The sequence below is a fragment of the Pristiophorus japonicus genome, chromosome 1 (genome assembly GCF_044704955.1).
Source record: "Pristiophorus japonicus isolate sPriJap1 chromosome 1, sPriJap1.hap1, whole genome shotgun sequence".
Classification (NCBI taxonomy): domain Eukaryota; kingdom Metazoa; phylum Chordata; class Chondrichthyes; family Pristiophoridae; genus Pristiophorus; species Pristiophorus japonicus.
The window spans coordinates 399,958,673-399,978,587 of NC_091977.1; the positions used below are offsets into that span (position 1 = coordinate 399,958,673).

Here is a 19,915-nt window from a genome sequence, read left to right on the forward strand (position 1 = left end):
CTGTAATTTCTATGTAATTCTATGTAAATCCTCAAATTCTCTTTGCAAGAATTTGATCCTATTCTTTACCATGTCCCATCATGGGTCCAATAATTTCTGGATGTTATCCTTTCCTTTCAAGAAATGTTGCAACCCATTCCAATTTCCCCTTGCCCTGTTGCCTGGGAGGCAACGCAACACACGCAACTCTCAGTCAAGGTAGTAAAAAAATACTTTCTATGCCTCTAATCATAATTGCCCATAATTGCTGCTTGCAAATACTTATGACTGCTTTTAGTTTCTTCTCCATGGGAAATAACTTATTGCACAGTATCGCGGTGTTCCTTGTTTAATCAACCTTAGCTACATCACGGACTCCGAGCACTCTCTACGTGTTAACCAATTCCAGGCTCGCAGGTGATTCCTTTTCCTGTCCTTTCTCTCTCCCTTTCCTTTCTCAACTGATATCCACTGCTTCATTCTTTTGTTCTCCCTAAGAGGTGGCCAACATTTGGGACATTTATTCTAGAAATCCGTCTTCCTCACGTATGCTACAGAGTGTTCCCAGCTGTTGCTCAAGTCCGTTGAGCTCTGAACCCTCTTGGCATTCTCTCAGCCATCACTGGTCCCAGGCATCCAATAGTCACTATTTACCCTTTAATTATATTTTTGCAATTGTACATTAAGAAAAATTTCCCAATAAAAAGGAATAATTTCGTACTTGTTGTGTCACCCTCAATCCAGGAAACACCAAACGACCTTGTTTAAAATCTTATAATGTAGAATATCAGAAGCTAGAATAAATTACAACATTATAATTTGTCAGCAGTTTAGAAAACATTTATTTGCATAGTAGAATTGAGGAAATCAATAAAGACGTGTTGTGACCTGCTTAAATTTCTCTGGCACAGATAAAGAACCAATGTAATTATTACTATTCAATTATTTACCATAAGGGATTCTAGAAAATAGAGAATTTCTTAAATACTACAATATTTACAAACTTTTTTTTAATGCTGCACATTAGTATTTTCCCAATCCTTTCTGTGGTTGTGTTGTAGGTTGAAGTATTCTTAAAACGCCAACTGCTGTTTCTATCCCGTATCAATGAATGCAGAGAGGTCGGGTTCAGGTTTCACATCCGTAATTCCACATGACGAGCACTTAATCAGGGAAATCACGGGGAATACACATTCCCACAGATAAGGAAAGCCAATACATGCACCTCCTAGTGGTACAGCTGGGAATTGATAGAGCTTGGCAGCATACAATCCACTTGTCTTCTCAGCCAAGGAAAGGGGAACTGAGGGAGAGAAAAATTACAAAATAACAATAGTTCTTATTAGCATCCTCATGGATTTACGCATTTGCTGAGTTCAGAACAGCTTTATATTAATATATTTTTGAAACTCAAAATAGATTTATAATTTAAATTATGACAAAACAAAGCCGTAACCTGGAAAGAACAGAAAACAGAAATGTTTCCCTTTTACTAATTTATGTGGTTCACTGTGCCTCCATCAGTTTCACTGTTTAAGAAACACCACCCAGAAGAGCTCACAATTCTGCTGCACAACTTTGGGGAAATCATGGGCTAGATTTATTTGAGTAGCGAGTACTTTGGATTCGATCTTTTTTGTCTAGCTAAAATTACTGCTTCATTACTAATGCATGGCAATTGTCATTCTTTCATATGGCAGGATTTCCCCAAATCCAGGGGGGTTACTGATCAGACCCATGCAGCCATCTGTACTAATTAAGGTAATGTCATGGCACTTGTGGATCACAGGGTCTTTGACTCCATCAGTGTCCATGTGGTCAGTGACCAGCAGCTTGATGTCTGCTTTCCAGTCTGCAGTCAGAATGTTTTTATTTTAAGGCAATACTCTGCCTGTTTAATTTGAAAAAGAAAGCAGACTTTCTAGGTAGCTCCTGGGAGATAAAGGCTGTCTTTTTCATTTGTGGCAGTCCCTCAGAATCGAGGAAGACTTGCTTCCACTCCTGAAGTGAGTTCTTTGGTGGCTGAACAGTCCAATATGAGAATCGCAGACCCTGTCACAGGTGGGACAGATAGTTGTTGAGGGAAGGGGTGGGTGGGACTGGTTTGCCGCACGCTCTTTCCGCTGCCTGCGCTTGATTTCTGCATGCTCTCGGCGTTGAGTCTCGAATGCACTTCCTCCACTTAGGGCAGTCTTGGGCCAGGGACTCCCAGGTGTCAGTGGGGACGTCGCACTTTATCAGGGAGGCTTTGAGGGTGATATATTTACAAGGCAGAAGCTGAAAACAGATAAAATAAGGCCCACAGAACTACCTGATGTAATTACATATCTTGAAGCCATATTTCAAATATCTTGCAGACAGAACTAATCCACCAAACTATAGACCAGTTAGCTTAACCTCAGTGGTAGGAAGGATACTAGAATTGCTTGAAAGGTAAGCAACCAAATAGGGTAGAGGAGCAAAGATTTATGGGAATACAGGCACATAAATAATTAAAAGTCATTACACAAGTTAGCAGGGGAGTTATCCAGGTGTCCTAGACAATATTTATCCCTTAATAAACATCATTAAAACAGATTATCTGGTCTTTATCACATTCCTGTTCAGGGGAGCTATCGATGCGCAAATTGTCTGTTGCGCTTCTTACACTACACCAGTAACTGCACTTCAAAAGTACTTCATTGGCTGTAAAGCGCTTTGGGGCATCTGGTGGTCATGAAAGGTGCTATATAAATGCAAGTCTTTCTTTAAAGAATGCAAATAAAGTACTGGGGTTCATTTCTAGAGGTATAGAATACAAAAGCAGGGAGGTAATGTTATGGAACCTTAGTTAGACCACACTTCAAGTGCTGGGTGCAGTTCTGGTCTCTATATTACAAAATGGATATTGAAGCACTGGAAAAAGTGCAGAAATGATTTATAACCAGAATTGAAAGGATGCAACAATGAGGAAAGCCTGAACAGGCTGGGGATCTTTTCTCTGGAAAAGGAAAATCTAAGAGGAGAACTGATAGAGGTGGTTCGATCGAGTGAATGTGGAGAAATTATTTCCACTTGTGGATGATTCCTCAAAAAGGGGTCATGAATATAAGATAACTATTAACAGGTCCAATAAATAATTTTAGGAATTATTTCTATAGCGTGGTGAGGATGTGGAACTCACTGCACATGGAGTGGTTGAAGCAGATCCCATTGATGTATTTGAGGAGAAACTTGATGCATACATGAGGGAGAAGGAAATAGAGGGATATGAGGATGGAGAGAATGAAGTGGTCAATGTAGGTTTTTTGAGGAAAGAGTGATTATGGCAGTTTTGAAAGATGTAGTTGTTGTGCCAAAGGTTAGGGCCAGATTGATGATGTCAGCAAGCATGGGGCTAAAGAGGGGAAGCACCCTGGATTAATGATGGTAACTCAGCTCCCTTGGATTCTTAAAAGAAAGTTCCCCTAATAAAGTTTTAAAATGGAAAAGAAAAAATCTGCAAATCCTAGAACTCTGAAATAAAGACAGAAATTTCTGGAAATATCATTATCATCATAAGCAGTCCCTCGAATCGAGGATGACTTGCTTAATCGTCAAAAAGTTCACAGGTGTTTCAATGAAGGACCTAAAATTCCAGGTCCCGAACTAAATCCTGAAGGGCGGAAGATGCCTGTGCATGGATTTTTTTAACGTATGGTGGCCGTTGCACACCAGCCACCACATGGGCTTGCCAGAGCTAGGTCTTAGTCCAGTGGCAAGGATTAACCAAGACGACTGGAGACCTGCTCTGCTGCATGGACCTAGTGTGCACACATATCGCGGTGTGGGCTGGAAATATACAGCAGGTCAGTCAGCATCTGCAAAGATAAAAGACAAATTCATGTTTCATGTATGCCTCCTTCATCAGAACTGAAAAGTAGAATATTTCTTCAATTTACTTTCATTATTATTAATTTATCTCACACTCTCACACTTGGTTGCTGCTCCCAGTATTATTTTTCTTCTTCTATTCTGTTCCAGTACAGCTATAACACTGGCATCTATCCAACAAATGTATGTCCTGTCCACAAAAGGCACAGACTCCATTCCTGGCGTGAAGTCTTATTCAACGGAATTGCAAGTTGGAGAACTGGGCACAGAGGTTCTCGACCCAATCTGCAGGGCTCCCAATTGGCCAGTCACTGAAAATTTGCCCAACTGTCTTGGTCAGCTTTTCCCAACTTGGAGAAAGTGTATAAAGCTTCATTGTGGGCATCCTATAGTAACTGGATTGATACAGAATGTTGACGTGTAGCCACAGCAGCTCTTGTGTTTGTGACATTAACATTGCACAAATAATTATCTCTTCCTAACTCATGGAATGAACTATGCATTCTTCAGTTCCCCTCTTAAATTACATTGAGTTATATCAAGTCTGCAGCACAGAAACAGGACATTGGGCCCACTTGGTCTATGTCGGCATTTATGCTCCACACGAGCCTCCTCCCTCCCCTCTTCATCTAACCCTATCAGCATAGCCCTCTATTCCTTTCTCCCTCATGTGCTTATCTAGTTTACCCTTAAATGCATCTATGCTATTCACCTCAACTACTCCTGTGATCGTGAGTTCCACATTCAAACCACTCTTTGAGTCAGCATGGATTTATGAAGGGGAAGTCATGTTTGACAAATTTGCTGGAATTCTTTGAGGGTATAACGAACAGGGTGGATAAAGGGGAACCAGTGGATGTGGTGCATTTGGACTTCCAGAAGGCATTTGACAAGGTGCCACATAAAAGGTTACTACACAAGATAAAAGTTCACAAGGTTGTGGGTAATATATTTATTGTGTTCCTAAGACACATGAGACTGCACACAGGGAGGTTAAAGTAACAGTGACCTCAGTCTTTATTAAGACACTCAAGAGTGAGGAACAGGTCTTAGGGGCCGGCTTATATACAGTGCTCCCAAGGGATGCTGGGATCTCTTGGGACTTCAGAGGATGAGCTCCCTGGTGGCAGAACATGGGAGTGCATGCTTTACAGATACACAACATCACTCCCCCCCCGAAAGTCAAAGTGAAAACTATTTACAAGGTGAGGCGGTCGGGAGCCTTTCTTTCCCTGATGGACCGCCTTGGTACAAATGTCTGTTCTGGTGTATTGGCTGTGCCCTCGCTGGGCTGGCATGTTGTTGGCCCTGCAGGGCTGCTGGGTGAGCCTGGCCTTGCTGGACTGTTGGGTGTGATGGGTTCAATTTCCTGGTCTGGGGTGGTGTCGTTGATCCTTTGGGTGTGTGTTGTGGGCTCGAAAATGGTGGTGTCTGCTGTGGGTTGTTCAGGGCAGTCTGTGAACTGCAGCCTCATTTGGTCCAGGTGCTTTCTGCAAATTTGTCCATTGTCCAGTTTGACGACAAACACCCTACTCCCTTCTTTAGCTATCACCGTGCCCGCGATCCACTTGGGACCATGTCCATAGTTTAGCATATACACAGGGTCATTCAGATCAATTTCCCATGACACAGTGGCGCGACCATCGTTTACATTTTGTTGCTGCCGCCTGCTCTCTACCTGATCATGCAGGTTGGGGTGAACCAGCGGGAGTCTGGTTTTAAGTATCCTTTTCATGAGTAGCTCAGCCGGGGGCACCCATGTGAGCGAGTGGGGTCTCGTGCAGTAGCTGAGCAGTACTCGGAACAGGCGAGTTTGGAGTGAACCTTCTGTGACTCGTTTAAAGCTCTGTTTGATTGTTTGTACTGCCCGCTCTGCCTGCCCATTGGAGACTGATTTAAACATGTATCCGTCCAAGCAGCGGTTCTGCCATAATCACCAACCCCCCCCAAACCCGCAATGAAGCAACATCTGAGGAGCTTCTCGGCCAGGCGGCTTGGAGTCAGGAGGGGAAGGGGAAGGGGTAGAGGTGGGGAAAAGAAGTGGGGGGGGGGGCAGGGGATGGGGGGAGAAGGAAAATGAGGTGCATAGCTGCAGTTGTTGTCTGGGGCATATTTTTAGGTTGCTGCTGCTATTTTGGTGGGATGGGGTAAGAGGCGAGGGGGCTACTTTGTTGCTTTCCATTTGTGTTCTCTTTTGCTAGAAATGGGGACCATTGTAATGATGTAAATGTGATTAATGTGTTTTGGGCTGGGGCGGGGTGGGGTGGGGTGGTTTTAACAGATATACTTATGATTTCAGACAAATGTTCGGATTATATGTTTTTTATTTAACATAACCTTGTTGCGCATTGTCTCAGATAGCTGCACCATTACACACTGATGATTCCTTAACATGAAATGATATAATTACACTTAACTAGAATCAACTTAAACTTTAACTGTCACCAAGATGATGCCCACTGTAGATGTATGACCTGCACACCCAGCAGTGTGTCAGCTTTGTAAATAACACCAATGTTCTTTCAGACAAAGCGCTCATTTATGAGCTCCTGACGTAAGAGTCTTGCAGCTATCTAGCCACCAGGGGCCCTTTTCTGCGTTCTACAGGGGGGCGGGGGCAAGGCTTCAGCATCAGCCTGATTGTGTGGCCCAATGTCAGCGTCCACCTCCTCATCCTCCTCTTCCTCTCTCTCCTGAGGTGGACCATCAGACCCTTCTGGCAATTCTTGACCCCTCCTGATAGCCAAGTTGTGCAGCATGGAGCACACCACCACGAATTGAGCTACTTGCTCAGGCTGGTATTAGAGCTTGCCTCCTGAGTGATCCAGGCATCTAAAGCGCTGCTTAAGCACTCCAATGCTTTTCTCGATGATATTGCGAGTGGATCTGTGGCTCTCATTGTATTGATTCTCAGCTTTGGTGTGGGTGTCATGCAGGGGAGTCATCAGCCAGGTGGTGAGGCCATATCCTTTGTCACCAAGCATCCAGCATTGACCTTGTGGCTGATTGTTAAACAAGTCAGATACAGTGCTGTCACGCAGGATGTGAGCATCATGGATGCTGCCTGGTAATTTAGCATTCACTGCCATAATAATTTGCTGGTGGTCAACAACGAGTTGCACATTCAGGGAGTGGAATCCTTGCGGTTCCTGAAAATCTCTGCATCCTGACAAGGTGCCCATATCGCGAGATGCGTACAGTCTAGTGCTCCCTGCACCTTGGGGAAGTTACCAATTTGGTACAATCGTAGAGACCTCTCAGTCTGAGCATCCCTGGTCATAGGGAAGCTGATAAAGTACAGGGCTTCACTGACCTGTCTAATGCAGCAATGTGTGGCATGCTGAGACATACTGCAAATGTCACCATGTGAGGCCTGAAAGAAACCCGACACGTAGAATGACAGTGCCGCGATGACTTTGACCTCGATGGACAGTGCAGTCCTGATGGTGCTGTCAAGCTGCAGATCTCCCCTTATGAGCTGGCATATTTCACTGATAACCATTTTGTGGAAGCGCAGTCTCCTAAGGCAGGTGGTGTCACACAAGTTGAGGTAAGACTGCTTCTCCCTGTACTGGCGGGGGGTGTAACGTCTGGTCCTCCTCATCAGTCTTACATTGGCACATGATGCTGTCGAGTGTACCTTCTGCCATCTCGAGTCTGCAGCATGTGAGTGGTCATCAAGAGAGGGTGAGAAATGACAGGCCCCATTCCAATAGCTATCTGTTTTCCACCGATTGGTCACAAAGAATGAATGTCCCCACTAAGATACCTAGTAAATTCCAATCACCCACAGTATGAAAAGATGCTTGTTCAGATGTTCACATCACCTCCAAAGACCTCCAGACTATATCCGAACTCCTCTGAGGTTGAAGCAGAGCAGTCTTTTAAATGATGCGACGTGCCATTTAGAACATGGCGTCTATACTGCTGCAATTAGTTCCGGTTAGTTCAACTTTCTCCCAGCGTTTTTTTTCGGCGAGCGAAATTGTCGGCGAGATGTATGCGAGGTGCCGAAAGTTATGACGGGCGATATACTGAGCGCTAGTTTCGGCAAATGTAATCTTTACGACAAAAAGAAGTGGGTGGTCGGTATTATTGAATCTCAGCGTTAATTACTTGCGGAAAGTAACGCTGGGCGATATTATGGTCATTGGTTTCGCCCATTCTGATGATTCCGCCCAAAAAAAGTGGGCGGGCGGTATTATTTTTTCCCGGCATTATGTGCATAGTGAAAGTAACGCTCGGTGATAAATGTCCGAAAAATGGGCATCAGTTTCCATTTTGTGGCTAAATGGGCAATATCTGGGCGTTACACCTCATTTCAGCATTAAAATGGGCGTTAAGTGGGCGTTATGCATGGAAAATTAATGGAAAATCTAGCCCCATGTTACATTAATGTTGAATGTAGTACATGGAAAGACTCACTGTAAAGATCTGTTTTTCTCTCCCTCCACTTTTCTCCTGATGTTGCTGTTCAGCAGGGGCAACACTGGTAATTCTTCATGTGTGAGCTTAGATGGTGACAGTCAGGGCAAGGCGCAATCCACCATGGGAGCAACACAGACAAACTTCATCCCAATTTGTCCTTGTGTTCCATATATCCCAAACATGTCAGATGGTGCAGGAGGGAGGGTTTTAGATTCCTGGGACATTGGGACTGGTTCTGGGGTAGGTAGGACCTGTACAGGTCAGACGGGTTGCACCTCACCAGAATTGGGACCAATGTCCTCATGAAGAGATTTGCTAGTGCTATTGGGGAGGATTTAAACTAATTAGGCAGAGGTGGGCACCAGGATGCAGCTTTAGAAAGGAGAAACAAGGTGCACAAAGGATTGTGAGAGACAGACAGCACTGGAGTAAGAAATAGTAAGACTTTTGGTGGAGTCAGACTAAGAGAGAATACAAGAAGGTCTAAGATAGGTTTACAGTGCATGTGTGTGAATGCACAAAGTGTGATAAATAAAGTTGGTGAGCTGCAGGCGCAAATGGACACATGGGAATATGATGTTGTGGCGATAATGGAGACCTGGCTCAAAAAAGGGCCGGATTGAGTACTAAATATTCCTGGATGCAAGATGTTCAGGAAAGATAGGGAAGGAAGGAAAGAAGGTGGAGTGGCAGTATTGACTAAGGAGAATATTACAGTCCTGGAGAGAGAGGATATCATGGAGGTGCCAAGGACCGGACCTATTTGGTTAGAGTTGAGAAACAATAGAGATGCCATTAAACTACTAGGTGTATTCTATAGGCGGCCAACAAGTGGGAAGGATATAGAAGAGCAAATTGGCAGGGAATGTGAAAGAATTTCTGAAGTGTGTTCAGGAGAATTTTCTTGATCAGTATGTTTCCAGCCGAATGAGGAAGGAGGCATTGCTGGATCTGGTTCTAGGGAATGAGGTAGGTCAAGTAGAGCAAGTGTCAGTAGGTGAACATTTAGGGAACAGTGATCATAGTATCACAAGATTGAGGCTAGCTATGGAAAAGGACAGGGAGCAATCTAGAGTAAAAATACTTAATTGGAGGAAAGCCAAGTTCAGTGGGTTGACAATGGATTAGCCCAGGTAAATTTGAATCAAAGACTGGCAGGCAAAACTGTAATCGAACACTGGGCTGCCTTTAAAGAAAAGATGGTTCGGGTACAGTTGCGGTACATTCCCATGAGGTGGAAACATCGGGCAACCAAAGCCAGTGCTCCATGTTTGACAAAAGAGATAGAGTAAGATGAAGCAGAAAAAGGGGGCGGTATAACAGATGTCAGGTTGAGAATAAAATTGAGAACCAGGCTGAATATAGAAAGTTCAGAGGGGAAGTGAAAAAAAAAATAAGAGGGGCAAAGAGAGAGTATGAGAACAAATTGGCAGCTAACATAAAGGGGAGTCCAAAAGTCTTCTATAGACATAAAAATAGCAAACGGGTAGTAAAGGGAGGGGTGGGATCAATTAGGGACCAAAATGGAGACCTACACATGGAGGCAGAGGGCTCCATGTTACTAAATTAGTACTAAATAAGTACTTAGTTACTAAATTAGTACTTTGCATCCGTCTTTACCAAGGAAGAAAATGCTGCCAAAGTCACAGTGAAAGAGGAGGTCGTTGAGATACTGGATGGGATAAAAATTGATAAGGAGGAGGTACTAGAAAGGCTGGCTGTACTTAAAGTAGATAAATTACCAGGACCGGATGGGATGCATCCTAGAATGCTGAGGGAAGTAAAGATGGAAATTGCAGAGTTTCTGGTCATAATCTTCCAATGCTTCTTGGATATGGGACTGGTGCCAGGGGACTGGAGAACTGCAAATGTTACACCCTTATTCAAAAAAGGGTGTATGGATAAACCCAGTAACTACAGGTCAGTCAGTTTAACCTCGGTAGTGGGGAAGCTTTTAAAAATGATAATCAAGGACAAAATTAACAATCACTCAGACAAGTATGGATTAACTAAGGAAAGGCAGCACGGATTTGTTAAAGGCAAATCATGTTTAACTAATTTGATTGAGTTTTTTGCTGAGGTAACAAAGAAGGCTATGAGGACAATGCGGTTGATGTGATGTACATGGACTTCCAAAAAGCATTCGATCAAGTGCCACATTATAGACTTGCCAGCAAAGTTGAAGCCCATGCAATAAAAGGGACATTGGCAGCTTGGATACGAAATTGGCTAAGTGATAGGAAACAGAGAGTAGTGGTGAACGTTTGTTTTTCAGACTGGAGGAAGGTATACAGTGGTGTTCCCCAGGGGTTGGTATTAGGACCACTGCTTTTCTTGAGATATGTTAATGACTTAGACTTGGGTGCATAGGACACTATTTCAAAATTTGCAGGTGACACAAAATAAGGAAGTATAGTGAACAGTGAGGAGGATAGTGATAAACTTCTAGAAGACATAGACAGGCTGGTGGAATGGGTGGACATGTGGCAGATATAATTTAATGAAGTGATACATTTTGGTAGGAAGAACGAGGAGAGGCAATAAAGGGTATAATTCTAAAAGGGGTGCATGAACAGAGAGACCTGGAGGTATATGTGCACAAATCGTTGAAGGTGGCAGGGCAGGTTAACAAAGCAGTTCAAAAAGCATATGGGATCCTGGGTTTCATAAATAGAGGTATAGAGTACAAAAGCAAGGAAGTTATGATGAACCTTTAGAAAACACTGGTTCGGCCTCAACTGGAGCAAAGTGTCCAATTCTGGGCACTGCACTTTAGGAAGGATATGAGGGCCTTGGAGAGGGTGCACAAAAGATTTACATGAATGGTCCCAAGGATGAGGGACTTCAGCTACATGGATAGATTGGAGAAGCAGGGGTTGTTCTCCTGAGAGCAGAGAAGGTTCAGAGGAGATTTGATAGAGGTGTTCAAAATCATGAGGGACCTAGACAGAATAGACAGAGAGAAACTGTTCCGATTGGCAGAAGGGTCAAGAGCCAGAGGACACAGATTTAAGGTGATTGGCAGAAGAACCAAAGGCAATATGAGGAAAAACGTTTTACGCAATGAGTGGTTAGGATCTGGAATTCACTGTCTGAAAGGATAGTGGAGGCAGATTCAATTGTGGCTTTCAAAAGTGAATTGGATAACTACCTGAAGGAAAAAAAAATGCAGGGCTACAGGGAAAAGGCGTTGGAGTGGGAGTAACTGAAGTGGTCTTGCAGAGAGCTCGACAGACCGAATGGTCTTCTTCTGTGCTGTAACCATTCTATGATTCTATGGGTTAGAAATTTCCCCCCGCCCGAAATGGAGCACTCCCACCCCATTTTGATTGTTTTTACCATAGCTGCGGTTCAGGTCGACTCTTTTGCGAAATTCCGCTCTTTGTTTTTTTTTGTTTTGATCTGGAAGTCGGTGTAAATGGGGGCGGTGACTACACCTGAGGGGCAAAGATGCGGCAGTGACAGCAACTAAAGGGGAGAGCCTTCGTGATTTTTAAACGGTGACGCACTGGACCACCAGGGAGGGTTTCGGCCAGGCCAGTGGCCTGGCACCCAAAGAGGTTGTGTCAGGCTGCCTGTTTGTGGCCCGGCCGAACCCAGGGACATAATTGTCGGGCCGACATGGCAGTCGGCCAATAAAAAAAACATTGCAGCAGCAGCAGTGAGCCCTCCCCTTTAAGGGAAGCTGCACCGCCGCTGCAGAAGGTCACAGCTTCATTGGACCGCCGGGAAAAAGCTTATTTTGGCACCGCCAAAGATTTTCCGAGCAGAATGTCGCCGTCGGGGGGTTAGATCGGCGGTGCGCACAGTGATGACATGCTTAACACCGATCAGCAGCAGCGGAGCAGTAAGGGGGAGATTGGGGCACCGCCGGGAAAACTCGGGAGGGCAATTGGTCTATCAGCTGCCATTCAACCAAAAGTCAGCGGCCACTCCACTCCACAGCGTGGCCGCTGATTTGCGGTGGCAACAGGCCTTAAGGAGAGAGGCCCCTATGATTCTTCTAACTTTCTGCAAAAAAAGTACTTTCTGGCATTTGCCTTATATAATTAGTAGTGATTCCCCAGCCCACTCTTCTCCAACTAGCTAGCTAAAATAACCTGTCCACTTGGACGAATTCTAATTACTCGCTATTTTTTTTAAAAGGAAATAAAGGAAAGAGTCGCCTTTTTCATGACCTTGGGATGTCCCATAGAAACATAGAAATATAGAAACATAGAAACATAGAAATTTACAGCGCAGAAGGAGGCCATTTCGGCCCATCGTGTCCGCGCTGGCCGACAAAGAGCCACACGGCCTTCGGTCAGCAGCCCTGAAGGTTACATATAAACCTATGAACAATGAACAATGGCGGAAAGGTAAAGAGCACCCAGTTCAACCAGTCTGCCCCACACAACTGCAACACCCCTTGCATCGAAACATTCTACACTCCACCCCAACCGGAGCCATATGATCTCCTGGGAGAGGCAAAAACCAGATAAAAACCCAGGCCAATTGGGGATAAAAAAATCTGGGAAAATTCCTCTCCGACCCATCCAGGCGATTGAAATTAGTCCAGGAGATCACCTTGGCTGTATTGAATTCCCTGCAGTACTTACCATCGTATCTGCGCCAGAGGTTATCCAGTCTAATCCCAATTACCAGCTCTAGGTTCGTAACCCTGCAGGTTACAGCACTTTAAATGCCCATCCAAGCACCTTTAAATGTGGTGAAGGTTTCTGCATCCACCACCCTTCCAGGCAGTGAGTTCCAGACCCCACAACTCTCTGCATGAAGAAGCCTCCCCTCAAATCTCCTCTGCACCTTCCACCAACCACCTTAAAACTATGCCCCTCGTAATACACCCCTCCACCAATGGAAATAGGCCCTTGCTATCCACTATATCCAGGCAATTCAAAATGTTGTACACCTCAATAAGGTCTCCTCTCAACCTCCTCTGTTGCAATGAGAACAAACCCAGCCCATCCAATCTGTTCTCATGGCTAAGATTCTCCATTCCAAGCAGCACCCTAGTAAATCTCCTCTGCACCCTCTCTAGTGCAATCATGTCCTTCATATAATACAGCAACCAGAACTGCACGCAGTACTCCAGCTGTAGCTTAACCAAAGTATTATACAATTTAAGCATAACCTCCCTGCTCTTGTATTCTATGCCTCGGCCAATAAAGGCAAGCATTCCGTATGCCTTTTTAACCACGTTATCCACCTGGCCTGCTACTTTCAGGGATCTGTAGACAAGCACTCCAAGGTCCCTTTGTTCATCTACACTTTAAGTGGCCTACCGCTTAATGTGTACACCTTTCCTTATTAGCCCTCCCAAAATGCATTATCTCACAATTCTCCGAATTAAATTCCATTTGCCACTGCTCTGCTCATCTGACCAGTAGATTGATATCCTCCTGCAGCCCATGACTTTCCTCTTCATTATCAACCACACAGCTAATTTTAGTGTCATGTGCAAACTTCTTAATCATACTCCCTATATTCAAATCTAGATCATTGATATATACCACAAAAAGCAAAGGACCCAGCACTGAGCCCTGCGGAACCCCACTGGAAACATCCTTCCAGTCACAAAAACATCCATCAACCATTACCCTTTGCTTCCTACCTCTAAGCCAATTTTGGATCCAACTAGCCACTTTGCCCTGGATCCCATGGGCTTTAACCTTTGTGACCAGTCTGCCATGTGGGACCTTATCAAAAGCTTTGCTAAAGTCCATATATACTACGTCGTACGCACTACCCTCATCGACCCTCCTGGTTACCTCCTCAAAAAATTCAATCAGGTTTATCAAGCACAATCTTCCCTTAACAAATCTGTGCTGACTGTCCCTAATTAATCCTTGTCTTGTAGATTTATCCTGTCTCTCAGGATTTTTTCCAATAATTTTCCCACCACTGAGATTAGGCTGACAGGCCTGTAATTACTCGGCCTATTCCTTTCTCCCAAAGCGCTTTACAGCCAATGAAGTATTTTAGAAGCTTATTCACTGTTGTCATGTACAACATGTGGCAGCCAATTTACACACTGCATGGTCCCACAAACAACAGTGTGATGATGACTAGATAATCAGTTTTAGTGATACTAATTGAGTGGTAAATATTGGCCAGGACACTGGGGAGAATTTAGCTATTTTAAAGAGAACTATCATATCCCATCTAAGGTAAAATACAAAGTAAAAATCCCCAGCCCTCTAAGTCTATTACGATAACTATTTTGCTATCAAAATAATAGTAAGGCTAAAGGTGCTTGGCGCAATTTAAGTGTAAATGGTACAGCAACTTTAGATGAGGAGCAGATGTGAGGTTAACAGCCAATATCCAAAAGTTGCTGTCCGTGTTGCACCCACCATTAGCTTCACACTTACCTTGCTGGTGGCCCTGATATTGGGAGGCTTCAAACCAGTAAGCTGCATTGGGACATTTGTTTGGTATGCTTCAGCTCACCGGCCCAATATTAATGAGGCCCATGCCTCCTCTTCACCACAGGTATTGGCACGCTCCATCAGTCAGTCACCAAATGTCAAAATCAACCCCAAAGTCTCTATTCAGCGATACAGCATTGAACCTCCATGGTAGAGCTTTAGACAATTATATAATTTCTATTTAGTTCCAGTTCACATAATTCTAGCATGTCCAACATGTCAGGAGAGCTACCTGGGAATAAGTGAGGAGCAGTAACCTATTAAGCTGAGATTAAAATGGGAGACTATGAAGAAACTGTGTCACTTGCTGAAGGAAGACCTGTTTCTAATCTATTATTCATATGGTACTGCCAATGGCAATGAAAGTCATCGTATTCTCAGGGTCATTCTAGACAAGCGCTAGTGAGATATCCAGCATGTGTTGTGCACAAATTTATCATGGAGGTAACAGCAGCCTTCTTTTGCTAGGACAACCATTGGACCAACAGCACCATCATAAAATGGAAACATTTCTATTGGAACGTTGGCACACTGGCAGCCTGCTGGATTGCAGTGGCACAAGACCAGCATGTGCAGTGGCTCCCTATACCTGAATCAGCTACAATCAGTACTGTACCAGCTCTCTGGTCCTGCATGCTTTCTGGAACATCAACTATCACTTGTAAAGAGGTGATAACACACATGTTGTTACTCACGAGGGCCAATCCTGCCTGATCTTTAACTATTACACTTATGCACCTGCTGTCTCAACATAATCACCAGTTGCCTACAAACAGAATATTGAATATCGATGAGATCTGCAAGTCACCTGCTGCCAAATAAGTTGAAGCCAGAAAAGGTTGCTTCCTGCATTATGCACAGCAAGACCACGACAGCATCAGTGTGAGTGTTCATGGCAGATCCTCCCCACTCTGCCTATAACCTGTGTCACTGAAGTCTCCACTGCCATTGTGTTGCCACACACTCAATGGCAGTCTTCAGTCCAGATAAGCATCCATCCATGACTACACAGAACTGGGTGGTGGACTCCTACAAATGTATTCCAACAGCTTGTGGCACATATTTTGCAGAGAAAAGTTCAGATAATAATCCATAGTTGTGAGCAGCTGTTGTGAAGCCTACAGTAGAGCCAGTAACCATGCAGGTCCTCCACATTTATATTTTATTCGTTCAAGGAATGTCACTTTATTGATCAGTCCTTATCCAGTCACTAGAAAGGTGTCCCAAGATGACACAACCTGCCAACTCATCCCATTTCCTTTAGGAAATTGTCTGGACTCTTCTTGGCACCTTTATATTTTTATTCAGTCATGGGATGTAGGCGTCACTGGCAAGGCCAACATTTATTGCCCATCCCTAATTGCCCTTGAAAAGGTGGTGGTAAGCCGCCTTCTTGAACTGCTGCAGTCTTTGTGGTCAAGGTACTCCCAAAGTGCAGTTAGGGAGGGAGATCCGCGATTTTGGCCCAGAGACGATGAAGGAATGGCAATATAGTTCCAAGTCAGGATGGTGTGTGACTTGGAGGGGAACTTGCAGGTGATGGTGTTCCCATGCGCCTGTTTCTCTTGTCCTTCTAGGCAATAGTGGTCATGGGTTTGGGAGGTGCTGTCGAAGATGCCTTGGCAGATTGCTGCAATGCATTTTGTAGATGGTACACACTGCAGCCACGATGCACCAGTAGTGGAGGGAGTGAATGTTGAAGGTGGTGGATGGGGTGCCAATCAAGCAGGCTGCTTTGTGCTGGATGGTGTCAAGCTTCTTGTGTCATTGGAGCTGCCCTCATCCAGGCAAGTGGAGAGTATTCCATCACACTCCTGACTTGTGCCTTGTAGATGGTGGAAAAGATTTAGGGAGTCAGGAGGTGAGTCACTCACTGCAGAATACCCAGCCTCTGACCTGCTCTTGTTGCCACAGTATTTATGTGACTGGTCCAGTTAAGTTTCTAGTCAATGATAATCCCCAGGATATTGATGGTGGTGGATTCGGCGATGGTAATGCTGTTGAATGTCAAGGGGAGATGGTTAGACTCTTGCTTGCTGGAGATGGTCATTGCCTGGCACTTGTGTGGCATTAATGTTACTTGCCACGTATCAGCCCATGCCTGAATGTCATTCAGGTCTTGCTGCAAACAGGCATGGACTGCTCCATTATCTGAGGAGTTGCAAATGGAACTGAACATTATGCAGTCATCAGCGAACATCCTCACTTCTGACCTTATGATGGAGGGAAGGTCATTGATGAAGCAGCTGAAGATGGTTAAGCCTAGAACATTGCCCTGAGAAACCCCTGCAGTGATGTCCTTGGGCTGAGATGATTGGCCTCCAACAAGCACAACCATCTTCCTTTGTGCTAGGTATGACTGCAACCAGTGGAGAGTTTTCCCCTTGATTCCCGTTGGCCAATTTTACTAGGGCTGCTTGATACCACACGGTCAAATGCTGCCTTAATGTCAAGGGCAGTCACTCTCACCTCCGCTCTGGAATTCAGCTCTTTTGTCCATGTTTGGACCAAGGCTGTAATGAGATCTGGAACCGAATAGTCCTGGCAGAACACAAACTGAGGAACAGTAAGCAGGTTACTAGTGAGTAAGTGCCGCTTGATAGCACTTTCAACAACACCTTCCCTGACTTTGATGATGATTGAGAATAGTAATTGGGGCATTAATTGGCTTGATTAGATTTGTCCTGCCTTTTATGGCCAGGACATACCTGGGCAGTTTTCCACATTGTCGGTAGATGCCAATGTTGTATCTGTACTGGAATAGCTAGGCTAGGGGCACAGCTAGCTCTGGAGCCCGAGTCTTCAGCACGACAACTGGGATGTTGTCGGGGCCCATAGCCTTTGCTGTATCCAGTGTGCTCTGCCATTTCTTGATATCACATGAAGTGAATTGAATTAGTGGAAGACTGGTTTCTGTGATGGTGGGGACCTTGGGAGAAGGTCGAGATGGATCATCCACTAAGCACTTCTGGTTGAAGATGCTTGCAAACGCTTCAGCCTTGTCTTTTGCACTCATGTGCTGGGCTCCGCCATCATTGAAAATGGGGATATTCATTGAGCCTCCTCCTCCCATTAGTTGTTTAATTGTCCACCACCATTCATGACTGGCAGGACTGCAGAACTTTGATCTGATCCATTGGTTGTGGGTTCACTTAGCTCTGTCTATAGCATACTGTTTCAGAGGTTTAGCATGTATATAGTTCTGTGTTGTAGCTTCACCAGGTTGACGCCTCATTTTTAGGTACATCTGGTGCTGCTCCTGGCATGCGCTTCCACAATCCTCTTTGAACCAGGGTTTTTCCCATGGCTTGATGATAATGGTAGAGGGATTTGACAGGCCATGAGGTTACAGATTGTGGTGGAATATAGAAACATAGAAACATAGAAAATAGGTGCAGGAGCAGGCCATTCAGCCCTTCTAGCCTGCACCGCCATTCAATGAGTTCATGGCTGAACATGAAACTTCAGTACCCCCTTCCTGCTTTCTCGCCATAACCCTTGATCCCCCGAGTAGTAAGGACTTCATCTAACTCCCTTTTGAATATATTTAGTGAATTGGCCTCAACTACTTTCTGTGGTAGAGAATTCCACAGGTTCACCACTCTCTGGGTGAAGAAGTTTCTCCTCATCTCGGTCCTAAATGGCTTACCCCTTATCCTCAGACTGTGACCCCTGGTTCTGGACTTCCCCAACATTGGGAACATTCTTTCTGCATCTAACCTGTCTAAACCCGTCAGAATTTTAAACGTTTCTATGAGGTCCCCTCTCATTCTTCTGAACTCCAGTGAATACAAGCCCAATTGATCCAATCTTTCTTGATAGGTCAGTCCCGCCATCCCGGGAATCAGTCTGGTGAACCTTCGCTGCACTCCCTCAATAGCAAGAATGTCCTTCCTCAAGTTAGGAGACCAAAACTGTACACAATACTCCAGGTGTGGCCTCACCAAGGCCCTGTACAACTGTAGCAACACCTCCCTGCCCCTGTATTCAAATCCCCTCGCTATGAAGGCCAACATGCCATTTGCTTTCTTAACCGCCTGCTGTACCTGCATGCCAACCTTCAATGACTGATGTACCATGACACCCAGGTCTCGTTGCACCTTCCCTTTTCCTAATCTGTCACCATTCAGATAATAGTCTGTCTCTCTGTTTTTACCACCAAAGTGGATAACCTCACATTTATCCACATTATACTTCATCTGCCATGCATTTGCCCACTCACCTAACCTATCCAAGTCACTCTGCAGCCTAATAGCATCCTCCTCGCAGCTCACACTGCCACCCAACTTAGTATCATCCGCAAATTTGGAGATACTGCATTTAATCCCCTCGTCTAAATCATTAATGTACAATGTAAACAGCTGGGGCCCCAGCACAGAACCTTGCGGCACTCCACTAGTCACTGCCTGCCATTCTGAAAAGTACCCGTTTACTCCTACTCTTTGCTTCCTGTCTGACAACCAGTTCTCAATCCACGTCAGCACACTACCCCCAATCCCATGTGCTTTAACTTTGCACATTAATCTCTTGTGTGGGACCTTGTCGAAAGCCTTCTGAAAGTCCAAATATACCACATCAACTGGTTCTCCTTTGTCCACTTTACTGGAAACATCCTCAAAAAATTCCAGAAGATTTGTCAAGCATGATTTCCCTTTCACAAATCCATGCTGACTTGGACCTATCATGTCACCATTTTCCAGATGCACTGCTATGACATCCTTAATAATTGATTCCATCATTTTACCCACTACTGAGGTCAGGCTGACCGGTCTATAATTCCCTGTTTTCTCTCTCCCTCCTTTTTTAAAAAGTGGGGTTACATTGGCTACCCTCCACTCGATAGGAACTGATCCAGAGTCAATGGAATGTTGGAAAATGACTGTCAATGCATCCGCTATTTCCAAGGCCACCTCCTTAAGTACTCTAGGATGCAGGCCATCAGGCCCTGGGGATTTATCTGCCTTCAATCCCATCAATTTCCCCAACACAATTTCCCGACTAATAAAGATTTCCCTCAGTTCCTCTTCCTTACTAGACCCTCTGACCCCTTTTATATCCGGAAGGTTGTTTGTATCCTCCTTAGTGAATACCGAACCAAAGTACTTGTTCAATTGATCCGCCATTTCTTTGTTCCCCGTTATGACTTCCCCTGATTCTGACTGCAGGGGACCTACGTTTGTCTTCACCAACCTTTTTCTCTTTACATACCTATAGAAACTTTTGCAATC

General features: G+C 44.7%; 1 protein-coding gene across 2 annotated transcripts in view; it reads right to left on the minus strand.

The window, feature by feature from the left end:
- Positions 1-891: 891 nt before the first annotated feature.
- Positions 892-19,915, minus strand: part of trim55a (tripartite motif containing 55a) — a 198,037-nt gene continuing 179,013 nt past the window's right edge. The window contains exon 10 of one of the 2 annotated variants that reach the window (XM_070891598.1): positions 892-1,282. In XM_070891598.1, coding sequence (XP_070747699.1) covers positions 1,208-1,282 — 75 coding nt within the window. In that variant the 3' untranslated portion in view covers positions 892-1,207. The remainder of the gene's footprint in view (positions 1,283-19,915) is intronic. The other variant, XM_070891645.1, reaches the window with a different exon arrangement.